At 44.0% G+C, this 15,937-nt stretch overlaps 1 protein-coding gene across 1 annotated transcript in view; it reads left to right on the top strand.

Annotated features, from left to right (window-relative positions):
* The window catches only part of Uvrag (UV radiation resistance associated), a 227,010-nt gene that overhangs the window by 154,548 nt on the left and 56,525 nt on the right, over nucleotides 1-15,937 (top strand). The window contains exon 13 of the mRNA XM_038314080.2: nucleotides 14,408-14,486. Within this exon, the coding sequence (XP_038170008.1) occupies nucleotides 14,408-14,486 (79 nt within the window). The remainder of the gene's footprint in view (nucleotides 1-14,407; nucleotides 14,487-15,937) is intronic.

The following is a 15,937-nucleotide window of genomic DNA, read 5'->3' as shown; positions in this document are numbered from 1 at the left end:
CTTAGCTTGTACAGATTTTGTGGGAAACAGGTGCTGCTAAGCCTAGGCAAATGCAAGGTGGCTGTTAACGTTGTGGAATGCGATTTCTGATTCACTTGGCAGAAATCTTGTTTTACAAAACCAACTATTAAAAAAGACAGGTTCTCCATCCTTTAATTATGTTCTGTTCGCTGAACTTTGCCTTGGACTATTTTTCGGGGTTCTAAGAGGGGCGTGGAGTCTGGGAGGCTTCTGCAAGGAAATTGACGCTGGGTTCGCTAACAGTTTCCCCGGCCCAGCTGCTTTCACCGAGTCATTCTGAGGGTGGGGTATTTTTAGCCTTATGAAATTGCGTGGAATTCGATTTCTCTGAAATTCATTCCCTTTTTAGTAGAACTGTCAAAGAGTCTCGCTTAGCCCTGGCTCCTGGTTTAAGCCCGCTCATCACTGCTCTCTTCTTTAAAAGTTTGGGGTTCTGTCTTCTCCCCATCACAGCACATCTGTCTCTAGTGGCACGTACAGTTCCCATCACAGCACATCTCTCTCTAGTGGCATGTACAATTCTTCACATTCTCTAGTGATATGTACAATTCTTCACATTATAGATTTTCCTTCTCAAAGAAGGTAGAGGGGCAAAATGATCCCTCCTATTTCCCAGGCCCTTACGGCACTTGTTTCCTTTTGTGATCTCACGGTCTCCAGGGTCGTATCTGACACGTCTGTCTTTACCTGCCTGTCCCTTGTCACGCATCCCCTCTCCAACTTTGCTGGCTGCTTTCCCATTCCCCTGACTGGGCATTCCTGTCTTCAGCTCCTGCATCCTCCCTTCCCCTCTCAGGCAGTGTCTCTCAACTTGAATGGGTTATGGATTACACATAGAGTACCTGGCACGGCTGAGTGAGCAGTGCCTGTCTCTCCCCTGGACTCTCCCGCTTCCCATCTGTCTGCCCGCCAGCTTTTTACCTGACACCCAACATGGCCCAGTTTGTTTTCTGGTGCGGCAGTAAAAACAAAGGACACTTTGGGGAAGAAAGGGTTGCATTTTGCTTGTGGCTTACAGTCCGTCCCTGAGCTCAACCGAGACAGAAGCCTGGACCCCAGCTCGCAAATAACTACAGGGAGGCCTGAATTATGAACGCTCGGCCTTAGCTGAGACTTGTTCTCAGCTAGCTCTTATAATTTAAATTAACCCATTTATACTAATCTATGTTCTGCCTCGTGTCCTTAGCTCATTCCCATCCTGCCCATCCTGTTTCCTCCGAGTCTGGGTAACTCTGCCTTTCCTCTCCCCAGAGTTCTCTCTCTGCCCAGAGGTCCCATCTGTACCTTCTGCCTAGCTATTGGCCATTCAGATCTTTGTTGCACAAATCACAACAATGTATCTTCACACAGTGTACAGACATCCCCCAACAGTAACTTAAGGCAGAAACGGAAACCGAGACCATTGAGGAACACTGCATATGGCTTGCTCCTCGTGCCTCACGCCACCTTATACTACCCAGGACAATGCGCCTAGGGTGACACCGTGTAGGCGGAGTTTTCCTTTCTCACCAGCCTGCTTCCAAATAGCCACACTGTGTCTTAATATTAGTTACAAATGCTCGGCTGATAGCTCAGGCTTGTTACTAGCTAACTCTCACATTTAAATTAACCCATATTTCTTATCTATCCTCTGCCACGTGACTCATGGCTAGTGACCTCATTTTCTACACGTCCTACTTCCCCTTGCGTCTACTGGCGTCTCTCTCAACTCTGCCCTTCTTCTCATCCCAGCATCTCGGTTTGCTCGCCCTGCCTATACTTCCTGCCTGGCTACCGCCAACGGGGCATTTGTTAAACCAATTTGAGTGAACAAATCTCTACAGTGACAAAGGATTATTCCACAGCAGCCCCACCCTCAGTTGGCTGGGCCTGCCCACATCAGTCACTAATCAATGATATGCCTCACACCTTTGCCTGCAAAACAATCAGGCATTTCTCAATTGAGGTTCCCTCTCCCCAGATGACTGTGTAGCCTTGTGTCAAGTTGACTCAGGAAACTAATCAGCCCCCAGTAGAGTTGCTGAAATTTGTTGAATGAGTACTGCATTCACAGATGGGTTCTCTTCCATCCTTCTGTGGAGTGGGAGAGCTGTCCACCCCCATCTAAGACTCTGACCGAGAGCCTTGGAGCGGCCTTTTTGCTGTGTCTCACCGTGTCACCGCTGGCTGAGCTCTCCTCACCAGGTCAGGCTTGCCACCCTCTACTGTCTCCCCTCCAGCCACTCAGGGGCTCACCCCAGACTCTCCCACTTCCGTGTTGCTGGGCTCTGCCTCCATTGTCCTGCTTTCCCTGAGCAGCTTAGTTTGCCTCACAGTTTAGAGCCAGGCCTTTCAAGTGGCTTTCATCTTCCAAGCATTGATTGACATCCTCGAGGCCCTGAAGCTTGACTGTGAGAGGCAGCTCTTCAAACCCTCCCCTTCCTACCTGTGGTTTCAATTTCCACCTAATGTCTGCAATTTCTTAGTTGCTACTTTCACCTCAATTTCTCCCCAAAATGTATTCAAGAATGTCTGCATATACATGTGCATATCTTAAATATATTATATATTGAATATATTATGTATCTTGAATTACAGGTGTTTATATATCTTAAAATGGATATGTACAGTATATAATTGTGTTCACCTGCTCCTTCCCCTGTGTTCTTAGGTCATTTTAAAGACAACCACCATTTGCCTAATTTCTCAGAAAACAAACCGATAGGGTCTCTTCCCTCCTTACCCTCTTTGCCACCCCCCCCCACCCTTTTAAGGGAAGGGGAGTATGAGACTTATTGCTATATAGCCCAGGCTGTCTCAGACTCACAACCTCCCGCTCCCACTTCCTACTTCTGAGATCACAGGTCTGTGCTCCCACTTCCTACTTCTGAGATCACAGGTGTGTGCTCCCACTTCCTACTTCTGAGATCACAGGTGTGTGCTCCCATACTCAGCCCCTCTTTGCCACCATAGCAGTCAACCCATTATGGAAATCTTTCAGTTCTACCCACAAATCGGAGCTCAGAACAGATCTTCATTTCTACCCCTGACCTGGAACACTGAGACAGACTGTAAAACAGATCTTACTCCCTTTTCTCATTACTGCAGCCAAAAGCTTTTCTTTACAGAACTGATGGTTCATATGACAGGATGCAGGAGATCTGTACAGTTCAAACCAAACAGAATCCCAGTGCAGGGAGCTTTGTTTGGTTCTGTATTTCTTTCAGTTTTAAGAGAGAAAAGAAAGTGTGCGTGTGTGTGTGTGTGTGTGTGTGTGTGCATGTGTACGTGTGTGTGTGTGTGTGTGTGTGTGTGATCTATACGGTTGATGGTTAGGGAGGGAGTCAAGGAGTTGAGAAGGAAAATAAACCACTAGAATTTATCAAAAAAATTCTTAATTAAAAAACTAAAAGACCTACGCACCGGGCTGGCGCTTGTAGCTCATTTTGTAAAGTGCTTTTCCAGCATCAGGAAAGTGCTAGATTGGGTTCTGAGAACCATAAACCATCCCAGCACTCAGGAGCAGAGTCAACAGGGCCAGAAATAACCCAAAAACCCAACTCTATTGCACCCATGCATAAAGAATGGATTTTCTCTGTAGAATAATCCTTCTTACACTGTGAAGATGTGCTGTTTCTCATTGGTTTAATAAAGAGTTAATTGGCAATAGCTAGGCAGGAAGAGGTAAGGTATAGTGCTATATTATTTGTGTTTTAATAAATAAGGCTTGCCTGAAGATCGAGGGCAAAGCAGCCATACTAGTCAGCCATACAGGCCAGGCAGTGGTGGCGCACACCTTTAATCTAGGACTCGGGAGGACTGAGGCAAAGGGATCTCTGTGAGCTTCAAGGCCACCCTGGGCTTCACAAGATTGAATCTGTCTAAAGAAAAACAGAGCTCACACGAAGGTGATCCCAGCACTTGGGATCCCACACCTTTAATCCCAGCACTAGTGAGGTGGAGACGGGAGCGACAGGGCTGGGCAGAGAGAGGGGAATATAAGGGGGAGAGACAGGAGCTCAGTGGAGTGTGCAGTCAGGAACTCGGTTGGTGGAGAACATTGCAGGATCGTCTTTTTTTTTTTTTTGTCTGAGCCTTGGTAGAGATAATTCTCTCTAGTGGCTTGGCTGCTTTGCTTTTCAGATCTTCAGCTTGAACACCAATATCTGTCTCTGGGTTTTTATTATTCATATTACACTTAGGCTGGAGAGCCAGACTAAAGAATACTAGGAAGGAGGGGGGGGAAATCCCAGGGATACAGCGAGAAGCAGATGGACTTGCGATGCTAAAAAAAAAATGTACTGCACATGGTGGAACGTAGATAAGAAATATGAATTAGCTTAAGATGTAAGAGCTAGTTAGTAATAAGCCTAAGCTATCGGTCGAGCATTTATAATTAAGCCTCCATGTCGATTACTGGGGAGTCGGCAGTCCTGATGAAAAAACTCCACCTATAGATTTCCTGTGGTTTACAGAAGAATCTTATTCTCTTGGGTCCCAGACCTACCAACAACCCCATAAAAACCTCTAGCTTTCACTTTAGTGGCCTCTAAACCTCCATTCTGTCTGTTGTTTACCCGTCTTCGAGTCTGCCTCTCACACCTCATATAAAGTCTATCAGCAAATCATGTTGGTCTCATCCTCAACATAAGAGGTGTGAGCCACTTCCCTCCCTCTGCAGCCACCATGATGCCTCAAACCTTTCTCTGTATGTATTGCAGTATCCCCTCTATATTTTCTTTCCTTTTCCCCTATAACTTGCTCTTTTCGAACACCAAGGCATTGTTTTTAACTTGTCAGCTTTGAAGTGAGGTTCGTTGACCCACTAGACAAGGGGAGAATAATTATCAAAAAGCTGATTCTGTTCATGTTGGCAAGAGTTAGAGCATACTGGGTTCTGCAAGAGAGCTCTGTTCTCCATATGAAGGGAGGCAAGAATACTTATTTCATCCTAAGGTTTGGGAGCAACTGTTCACAGGGCACTACAGGGACAGAGAAGAAAAGCCATTACCTCATGCCTCTAGGATCAGTTAACGCTCAGTTTTGAACATGGAGGATCTGACATGTTTATGGGACGTTTAGATAAAGATGTCCAATGCATGATGAGGAATCTAACTGTGAAATATGGGAGAAAGACTAAAATATAGTTAACAAGTGATAATCATGGTATAAGTGGATTTTGATGATTTCATTTTTCAACAGCATTTATTGAATTTCTCAACTTTAGAAAAGCAACCTAAATACTAGAAATATAATAAACAACACAGATAAAAATCTTTATCTTCCCAGAGCATGCATTGTGGCTGAAGGAAATGGACTCAAATGAGAAACAGATGACACGGTGAACTGAAGGACTATTGTTTTCTTTTGAGTTAACTTTTACTATGGAAAACTTTAAGCACATATACAAACGTAAGGGAAATGGTATAACATACCCTTAAGCCCAGCTGTAATAATTAGGTACAATCATTAATCTTTTTTATCTGTATTCTTACTCTCTCTATCACAGTGAATTATTTTTAAATAAACCCTGGCTATTGTAACATTTTATTCATAAGTACTTCAGCATGTCTCTAGTCTAAAAAATAAGTTTCTAATACAATATTTTGCCACCAACATAGATTTAAAAAGAAACAAGTTCATTAGTGTTATCAAATAACTATCAGCTCATATTTCTCTAATCATTCCATGACCTTTTTTATAAGGTTGATTTCTCCAAGTTCAAAACCAAAGGAGTCTTTATATTTCCTGTTATAGAAGCATTTCCATTTTCATATGACCATGAATTTCTAATTTGTATTGATCTTATATTGGTGCAGTAGCCCATGCTCAAGTCATGGCACTAGAATATGTACTACTTATGTATAACAATGGAGTACACGTTCCATTTCTTTTTGCAAAATAACGCATTTATTAGACTAACTTACAGAGAATGGTCGAGGGCTACTTACAGGAGCATGGGTGACCCCAAAGCAGTTGCACCACAGGAAAGTGTCACCCCAGCATAGATGACACCCCCACCGTGTACTCTAGCATTGCATCCAAGTGACTTGGAGGTGCTGGAGGGAGTGACCAGAATGTCTGGGTGGGAGGTCAGTGGCTTGTTCTCCTCCTTCTGTGAAGCAATGTCAGCAGGCATAATTCAGTTTATTACTGACAAAAGTGAAATCCAAAGTTTGGAAATCCATTCTCTGTCATATTTAAATTTTTCTCTTGTCATTTGCCTCTATCTAAAGACTTCATCACTTTATGTATATTTTATCCCATAATTTTTTTTTACAACAATGACTGATTATACACAAAAGTTGAAAGACTTTTTATGTGGACATCAGTACATCTAGAGCTCACATTTTGCTGTATCTACTTTGTTATTAACTTTCATGCTTATCCATCCTGCTGCTTACCTGTCAGCCTGTTCATTTTGATGCCACCGTGTATCCCTCGATGTTCCACCTTGTGCAAGTGGTTTACTACAGGGCCACTTCTTTTACTTCTTTTTCTTTTGAGGTATAACTTGGATACAGTGAGATGCATACACATTAAATGAACCGTCTCTGAGATCCTTAGATGTAAATATCTGTGCAATCCAATTCCTATTCAGATACAGAACATTAAATCTCCCCAGAAGCATCCCCTGCCTCCCATAAATCACTGTCTTTCACAGTCCCCCAGGCAGCCATTAGTCAGCCACAGATTGCAATATGAACCCTTTTGTGTAAGGCTTCTTTCACTTGGTATGTTTGTGGCTTCATTCACGCTGTTGTGTGTAGTGGTAGCACATTTCCTTTTAGAGTAGTTCATTGTTTGAATAGGCCTGTTTGTCCACACCTTAATGATGACTGCCGTTCCTTGTTTTTCAACATTGTGAACAAGTTGCTGGGCTCATTTCCTTACACAGCTTTTATGTGCAAATGTTTCCCGTTTGGTTATAATTGTAAAATTCATCTTTAGAGTTCCACATTGTGTGCTTGTGTCTAGCTTTATAATAGGCCTTTCTCCACAGTGTGTTACAGTGTATGCCTTCAGTCGTATTACAGTGTATAACAGTGTGTGTTACAATGTATGTCTTCAGTTGTATTACAATGTATCACAGTGTGTTACAATGTATGCCTTCAGTTGTATTACAATGTATCACAGTGTGTTACAATGTATGTCTTCAGTTGTATTACAATGTATCACAGTGTGTTACAATGTATGCCTTCAGTTGTATTACAATGTATCACAGTGTGTTACAATGTATGCCTTCAGTTATATTACAATGTATCACAGTGTGTGTTACAATGTGTGCCTTCAGTTGTATTACAATGTATCACAGTGTGTGTTACAATGTGTGCCTTCAGTTGTATTACAATGTGTCACAGCGTGTGTTACAATGTATGCCTTTAGTTGTATTACGATGTATCACAGTGTGTGTTACAATGTATGCCTTCAGTTGCTCCACATCTTAAGTCTGCTTTCATTTAATGTTTTACTTTACTTTTACTTTTACTTTTCCTCCCATTTTTTTCTTGAAATATAATGCACAACCTTCCCATTAGAGGCCCCTACATTTTAAATTTTTCTGGTTACTTTTGTTACCATTTAACATATTTTCCCCTAAACCTCCTATAAGACCAGGTTAAAACTTTTCCATTATTGTGTGCTCCTGACACTACTGATCCTTTGTGTTGTGTCGCCTCTGGAACCCATCCTAACCACTGTGCTTTCGTCAGCGGTGTTAAAGCTGATGAGTAAGCCTGACCGCTCCAATCTGTCCATTTGCTGGAAGAATGGCTTTATTTGTGTGGCCTTAAGGCCCCTCTAAAGGTCATTTTAATCAGTGTTCAGAATGATAGAGGAAAAAAACTCTGAAATAAGAAATAAGGAAATAAGAACCTCTGCAGCCAGCCATTCCCACTCTGTCTCCCTTGTGCCCTCTTTCTCTAGGGCCTCAGCTCAGTGTTGCACGCAAGAAAGGCACTCAGTCATGTTGCAAAGCTGGGAGGTCTCATGCTCTCTGCTTAGTCTTAGAAAGTGAACAATCCCTTGTTATTGACAAGTGTGTACTTTGCCTGTGTCTTCTAGTACAATATGATCTATGGATTCTCCAATTTAATGTGGATCAAGGTGGTTTTAACATTGGTCAGTTCTCTTTCTAATAATGGAGGAAGGCTCTATAGCGGTATACAGGTGACCATTTTTCCTTTCTTTCCCTTAGAGTATTTGGTAGAATTGGTCTTCGTCTTATGTTTTGATTATTAGTAGTAGTTATTGTTGTTTGCTTAAAGTCCTTTTAGCCCCATGATTTAGCAAAGCCAACCAAGGACTGCTAGTGTCCACCAGGGGATCTTCCCAGTGTCACTCACTACCTGTCCTCCACGGGAATCAACGCAATGGACTAGCCCAAGTATGCCAGAATTGACCCAAAATTATTGTAGTTCGCTTAAGAAGACTTGTTTGGGAAAATAAATCTTTCAAAATATCTTTTTAAAAGTGAGCTTTGAGCGTGGAGAGATGGCTCTGTGGTTAAAGGCATTCACTGCTCTTCCAGGTGACCCAGGTTTAATTCCCAGCACCCACATGGCAACTCACAACCTTCTTTAACCCCATTTCCAAGGACTATAACTCCCTCTTCTGGCCTCTGTGGAAACCAGACTTGCACATGGTAACATAGACATACAAGCAGACAAAAGCATCCATACACCAAAAATAAAATAAAGTTAATTTTCAAAAAAATTAGCTTTATATTCTGGGCTGTTACTCCAATTTTACTCTACCTACTTTTCTTTGTCCTTTTTTTTCTGAGATGCCAGTTACTCTCTGTGTCACTGACCTACGAGAATGAGTTGAGGTAGCCCATTAGGTCTTTAAAAGTTGGATATAACAGAAAAGACTGTCTAGTCTCTCAAACTCCTTCACTTACACAGTCCAAGATCCCAGCCAGGGAATGGTGCCACCCACAGTGGGCGGTTCTTCCTGCCTCCATGCAATGAGGGTAATCCCTAAATAAGTGCCCTGGTGCACCATGGCCCCATCACCCAGGCAATTCTCGAGTAAGGTCAGACTTACTTGAATCAAATGTCACTTTAAGCCCAGGAAAAGTTGTGATGAAATGCTAATATAGACAGAAGACTGTGTTTCATGTGAGGTAAGTCATGTCCTCAGAATATATTAAATGTTGTCATGCTTTCTGCAAACACAGCGGACAGATGTGATCTTAACAAGCACATTAAGAGTGCAGAAGCAGTTCCCACGGTAGCTCAGCCTCCACCTGTGTCACCTAACCTGGGTGTGAGTCTGAGAATCGGAACAAGAAACTGGCCCCAATCTAGAGTTTTTTTGTTTACAAAAGAGAAAAAATGCTGGTGTTGAGAGAAATACATGCTTATGATAATGTTTTTAAGCAAGAAAGTTTTAAAAAATCACTCCTTTTAAAATATTTTCCTAAAGCAAGTATCACATAGTCTTCATGTATTATGTCTGTTTTTTGTTTTGTTTTTAAGAAAAAGGGTCTCTCTAAGTAGCTGAGGTTTGCCTTGAACTCAAGGCTGCTTCAGCCCTTGGGTACTTGGAATAAAGATGTGTGGGATTTCCTTCTGTATGCTGTAATATGTTTTAATACCATTTTTTAATTAAGAAGGTGATTTGGCCAATAGCCAGGCAGCATAGAGACAGGCAGGAAATCCAAGCAGAGAGACAGGGAGAAAGAAGGCAGAGTCAGGGAGACACCAGCAGCTGCTTCTGGAGAAGCAAGATGTGAGGTAACAAGCCACAAGCTTCGTGGTAAAATAGAGTAATAGAAATGTGTTAATTTATTTGTAAGAGCTAGTTAATAATAACCCTGAGCTAATAGGTCACAAAAACAGTTTGTAATTAATATTAAGCCTCAGAGTGGTTATTCGGGAGCTGGGGAGCAGGAGAGAAACCTCCAGTTACAGACATGTACGCCTTCACACCTGGCTCCGTGGGTGGTGTTTTATGTATATATGAACTTAGGAGGCTTAGGGCTCTACATCAGACCAAACACAGATTCCTTTCAGGTCCCTGCCAGGCAGCGTTCAGTAGGTCTGCATTCCAGCCCTCACAATGCCTGTCCAGTTCCCCTTCAGCATTGTAGTTTTGAAATGCTTTCTGGGTTTCTGCATTCAGATCCACACTTGCAGGTTTCAGAGCCTTGGTGCTAGAGAAATGCTGTCTTGTTCCGTTGGTGGAAGTCGGTGTTTCCTTCCATGGTTTCTAGGGCTTTCATTAATTACCACAAACTTGATGGCTTAAAAGACCAGAAATGTATCCCAAGTCCAAAACTGAGGTGTCAGTAGGGCCACCCACCTTTTTTCCCCATTTCCAAGCTTCTAGACATTTCCTGGCTATGGCTGTAAAGTCACGTGATCTCTCCTGCCATTACCCGTGTGAGCACGCCTGCTGGATTGAGGCCCAACCGGATAATCAAAGGTGATCTCATCCTGAGATCCTTTAATATTTAGGGACCCCTTTCCCAAATGAGGCCACACTCACAAGTTCTGGAAATTGGGATCCCTACCTACTTTTGGGGAGGCCAGTGTTCTACCCTCTGTCCTTTCTATGTTCCCCATTTATGACTGGTCACCTGTACCCAGGGTTTTTATGATTTTTGTATGGCTGTGGTGAGATCAAATCAGCTTGCACTTCACTCCCCGATGGCCGAAGCCACGCAGAGCAGACCCCGCGCTGTGTGTCTGTGAAGGGGCTGATGTTCTGTCCTGCAAGTTGAACACCCCTGGTCCTTCCAGCCTTGCTCTCAGCTGGCTGACGTTCTGCTGATCAGTCATCCTGGGTGTGCCTCTGACGGACACAGAGAAGGGAGAATGCTGCATTTATCCCTGACGACCGAGAAATGAGGTCATGTCTCTTTCACTTGCTAAATAGGTGACCAAAACATGGGTTTCTTTGAAATAATGGTGACACCATTGCAGAGTCAAGCGGTTGTCACTTGCACATCCATCCCCAGGTTCAGCCTCGCATCTGGGGAGTCCTGTCACAAATTTGCCCTCATTCTGAAATGACTGTATAATGAGCTCCAGATCATTTCCACACACGATCTGTTTCTTTAATTCAAAAAGTATTTGTTTGGTGTCTATTAGTAAAGGCAAAAGAAGAGCAAAATCAAGCCTATCTCTAAGATGTTCACAGCTTATATAAGCTCATGCCTATAATCTAAATACTCAGGAGGCTGATGTCAGGAGGATTGCCATGATTTTGAGGCCAGCCTGAGCTACGTAGTAAGTTTTTAGTTCTGTTTTTCAGCTAAGGAGCCAGTGTCTATCCTGTGAGAGCTAGCCGTGGACTAAGAGACATGGATTAAACAAAATCACAAACCAAGGTGACTGGGAAAAGGCTGGGCTAGGATGATTTGATCACTCAAAGTGGTGAGACCAGACATAGGAGACAAGTTAGGCTGCAAAGCTCTGCTTCCGTACTGAGGCCACCCCCTCCTCCGCTGGGCCGCAGTGGCAATGACCTCAGATGGATTTCTTCCACACATGCTGTGTTCATTGCTTTCTGCTCCCATGATTTTTCACTGCGTGCAGTAGGTGCAAACCTAATAGAACTTGGAAATGCATTTAAGTTGGAAAATTAATGTTGGCTATTTAGTTATGTGTGGTATTAATAATTCACATTGAATGTATTAATGGTAATTATTGCTTCGTGGTACAGTTTTTTAATGCTGTCCTCTCCTTTCTGTTTTTTGTTTGTTTGGTTGGGTTTTTTTTTTTTAAGGCAAGTCTTGCTGTGCAGTCCATGCTGACCTTGAACTTGCAATCCTCCTAGATGCTAGAGTTGACAGGTGTACTCCACCACACTGGCTGTGATATCTCCCATAATAAGTCCTTTGGTGCTGTTAAGGATGTTTTTCTGATTGTGTTGGAATGGCTGAGTTCCTATCAAAGCAGCCCCTGGCTCACAAATATAATTGGGGTAGAAATCCCTTTGGTTCCTATCTTATGCCCTGATGGTGATGGGCTTCACCGTTCGCCGTGGATGCCACCCTTCTAGGTGTGCCTCTGCAGCAGGAGACGACCGTGACAGTTATAAACACAGTGTTTGCGTGAAGTGACCCACTAAGAGTGTAGAAGGAGAATGAAGCATGAACTCTGTTCTCCAAGTCGCCTGCTCCAACCTTTGGCCCTAATCACTCTGGCTTTTTCGCGTCACACACATACCTGTGGGTCTTTCCACAAAGTCCCTCCCAGAGCAGTCTTAATAAAGTCAAATGCTGTGAAATCCAGCTTTCACAGATGTAGAGGTTTGGTTCTCAGCATGCGCTGAGCTCAGTTCACTCTAACGTGTATGAGCTTCTGGATTTATAACTTGAAAGCAACTTTGGGTTGGGAGACCTTTTCCGAGAGTCTTCCCGCGTGGGGAAGCTCATAGAAAACCCTACAGCGGAGCGTTTCCTCTAAAAACCTCATTGTTATGTCTACAAATAGGGAGTTTCCCTGCACCCTAGACGATGGGTGAAGGGTTCCCAGGCACCTTGCAGAAGCAAAACTGGTGTTGCCTTGCTCATCCTGCCTTCGCTGTCATTTTTATCCCTCTCTCCTGGGGATCCTCGCACGTCCCAGTTAAATGCCAAGTGCTGCCTTCTTGGTGGGTGTCTAAAACACTTGGTTTCCTTTAGTACATTTTTAGTTCACGACCTTTCTCACTCCCCAGTGCCTATAATTTTACAGCACACCAGATTTACCTTTTAGATCCTATGAAACCATAGCTCTTGAGAATGTAATAGCAAGCTTTTACACTGTGCTTCCTTCTTGTTATTACTTGAAAGTATTATCCCCTCCAGGCTTTTTTTAAATGCCTTTTTTCTTCAGGCAGTTGGGACAATCAAAGGGAAAGTTAGTAACTACTCCACGCCCTTCCTTGCACTGTGGTCCCGTTATTCTTGAGAGTACTTCCAAATTGCACAACCAAGCGAGATGTCATTGGCTTCATGGCTCTAAGTTGCCGTTGATCTCTTTTTAATTAGTATATATTCATTGTCTGCCATGTTGGGTTTCAGATACATCATGAACTTTGACCGCATTCACCCCCCTCCTTCCGCTAACCATTCACCCCCTTCCCTTCTCCCCTCAGTCTCCTTTCTTCTTTCCTGCCGTTCTTCATGGATGACAGATGCACAGACAGGTGGATATTTTGATATAGCCACAAAAAGGTGATATTTGTCTTTCTGTACGTAGATTATCTAATTTAATACAGTGATTTCCTGTCTTAGTCATTCTCCTGAAAGTAGCATAATGTTGTTGTTCTTTGTGGCCGAAGAAAGTCCCATCATGTGCACATACCACATTTTCTTTATCCGTTCATCAGCCGACGCCTAGGCTGATCCCGTCACTTGGCTGTCGTGGTGGTGCTGCAGTAAACATGGATGTGGAAGCGTGTCTGTGGTGTGCTGGCTTAACGGTGGTCAGATATGTACCCAGAATGGCAGCTGCACATGTAGTTTCTTGAGATCCTCCATAGTTCCGTAGTGGCTAGAGCATTTGTATTCCTGTCAGCAATGTAGAAAAATGGGCTAATAAACAGGTAGTCTCAAAAATGATTTAGAAATGGCCAATAGACATTTAAAACAATGCCAAACACCCTTGGCCATCAGGGCCATACAAATTCAAACCACTCTGAGTTTTCATCAGATAGCATGGTTGCCTGATCTTTGTGCAGGGAAATCTGTTTCAGATCATCACACTTAGGCTTTATCTTGAGAGCCAGGAAGGGAGAGCAAACAGCTGTAAGTGCATTGACTTCTTCCTAATGTGCACAGGGAAGAAAGGGGCCTCACGAGAGAAAGACTTTCCCTCAAATACCGCCCCCATCTTGAGCTCCCAGGCCCATGCCTCGTTGCCTCCGTGAGGCAGGTCACAATGTACATTCATCCCTGAGAGCTCATGGCATGAATACATTGCCATGCCCACATCAATTCCAAATAGCTGTCCTTGCAAAAAGGGATGCATTTTAGGTAAACTTGGACTCATCCTTGGCATTAATTTTGACTGGACATCTTAAGAGAAACAACCTTGTGTATTGCTCTTAAGTTAGATGTTTCCCCTTAATCTTCCTTTCCCATTTAGTTCTAGAAGTTGAAATGTCAAGGCCAAGGTATTAGGAAGAATACCTGGAGATCCTGGCCCTTAACCGGAAGCAGAGGCTCAGCTCCTTGGAGGCGTGGGTCACTGGTGTCCGCATTCCTGATTTGTGGTCAGTGTCTCCATGTAAAATTGGCAGCTGTTGTCCCTCACAACAGTAGTAGATTGCAGTGACCATATCCAAGTCCGCGGTTAAGTTCAATCACAAAATGTTTGTGCCGCGCCTACGAAACTTCTGCCTCTATCAACAGTGTGCAGGTCGTTGTACCCGTTCTTGAGAATTTCTCATCTTTGTTTACCTTCCTTAGGTTTCCACTGTATCCGAAGGGAGGGGAGAAGCTGCAGTTTGATTATGGTGTCTACCTTCTGAACAAGAACATAGCCCAGGTAAGTGACCTCTCCCTCTCCATAATTACCCACCTCAGCCGGTTACGGGGCAGTGCCGTCTGTCGGCCACTGTCTTACTCTGTGATGTTAGCCTGAGTTCGCAGACGCAGTGGGTATGTGTTGGAATCCATCTCTGACTGTAGCCGCCCTTTCTAGGTTCTTCCTGGAAGGCCTGGGCTTGAATGTGTGGTCTGAATAATCCCTTGGCTCTGCTGCTTGATTGCTAATAGCTTTCTCTCTTAGACCACTTCTGGGGACTCGTTTTGTGTTATTGTTTATGAAGTAAAAGTTTAGTGCTTCTGGCAAGTCCGTAATGGTCTCCTCACCTCATTATCCGGGGCCCGAAGGGAAAGACCAAGCCTATGTTCTTTCCAACCCATCTTGGATTCTTGTGGCTGCTTCAGCGTCCCATCGCGTCGTGTCTGTCCACGGACCGTAGGACGGGCACCAGATGCCTGAGTCTATGTTTTCCCCGAAAGCAATCCATAGCATTTCTTTAGTGCAGTTGGCTCTACGTCAAGAGGTCATCGGCGTTCCACGAATTTTTCGGCTGCAGAGGAAGGCCTGCGTGGGCGCTTCCCTTGCCTTTGGACGCCATCGGATTGCAGCCCCACGTGGTGGAGCAGCCACAGTTCGCTCTTCCTTAAAGACATTGTCAGCTGGGCCCTCGGACCTTTGCATTTTCAGAAGTAATAAGTTTTGCGATGGTTCGCTTTTACGAGCCTCAGTGGCCTTTCCTCCATATGAATCCAAAAGCCGATCAGACTGGAATTGTTCTTCCATATGTGTTATCTTTGTTTTCCTTCCCCACAACAACTTGAGTTTAATGTTGGGTTTTTTGAAATGTGCTTTTTATGAAGATCATTATCCTTGTCTGAAATTGGATCCCGCTTCTAGTTTGCCACACTGCATTAACCACTTGCTTCCTAGCCCACGCTCCACACGCTCAGGATCACCCTCACCTTCATGCTAGGGCGAGCGGCCACACACACACAGGCTCTGCCCGTGACTCACCTTCCCTTGGGCCCTTCTTCCCACCATTGATGCTTTTCCTCCCTCCGTTTTCAGCAGAAAGAAGCGGGATTTTAGTATCAAGGCTGTCTGGCTCACACACATCTGTCATAGCTGTGCCATTCCATGGAAAAGGCCACGCGTTGACATGCTAATCTAGTCCCAGAGCACCACACTAGCATCACACCAAGGAAGGCGAAGTAAATTAGTAAATAAGTGAATCGGACAGCTTGTTGGGGCGCTCAGCTAGAGCGGAGAGAGAGCGTACATACGGAAAGAGCGTACACACGTACGTACCTACGTACGTATGGAGAGAGCATATGTATAAAGGGAGACAGCGTGCATAACAGAGAGAGCATACGGTTTGTCTAGCAGTAAAAGCAGTGCTGTTTAGAAGAACGAATTTCTAGTCTGAGTTCAGAGGTTCTCTCCTGCCCTGT

This window comes from Arvicola amphibius, chromosome 12 (assembly GCF_903992535.2).
Source record: "Arvicola amphibius chromosome 12, mArvAmp1.2, whole genome shotgun sequence".
Taxonomy (NCBI): Eukaryota; Metazoa; Chordata; class Mammalia; order Rodentia; family Cricetidae; genus Arvicola; species Arvicola amphibius.
This window is presented reverse-complemented; position numbering and strand designations above follow the sequence as displayed.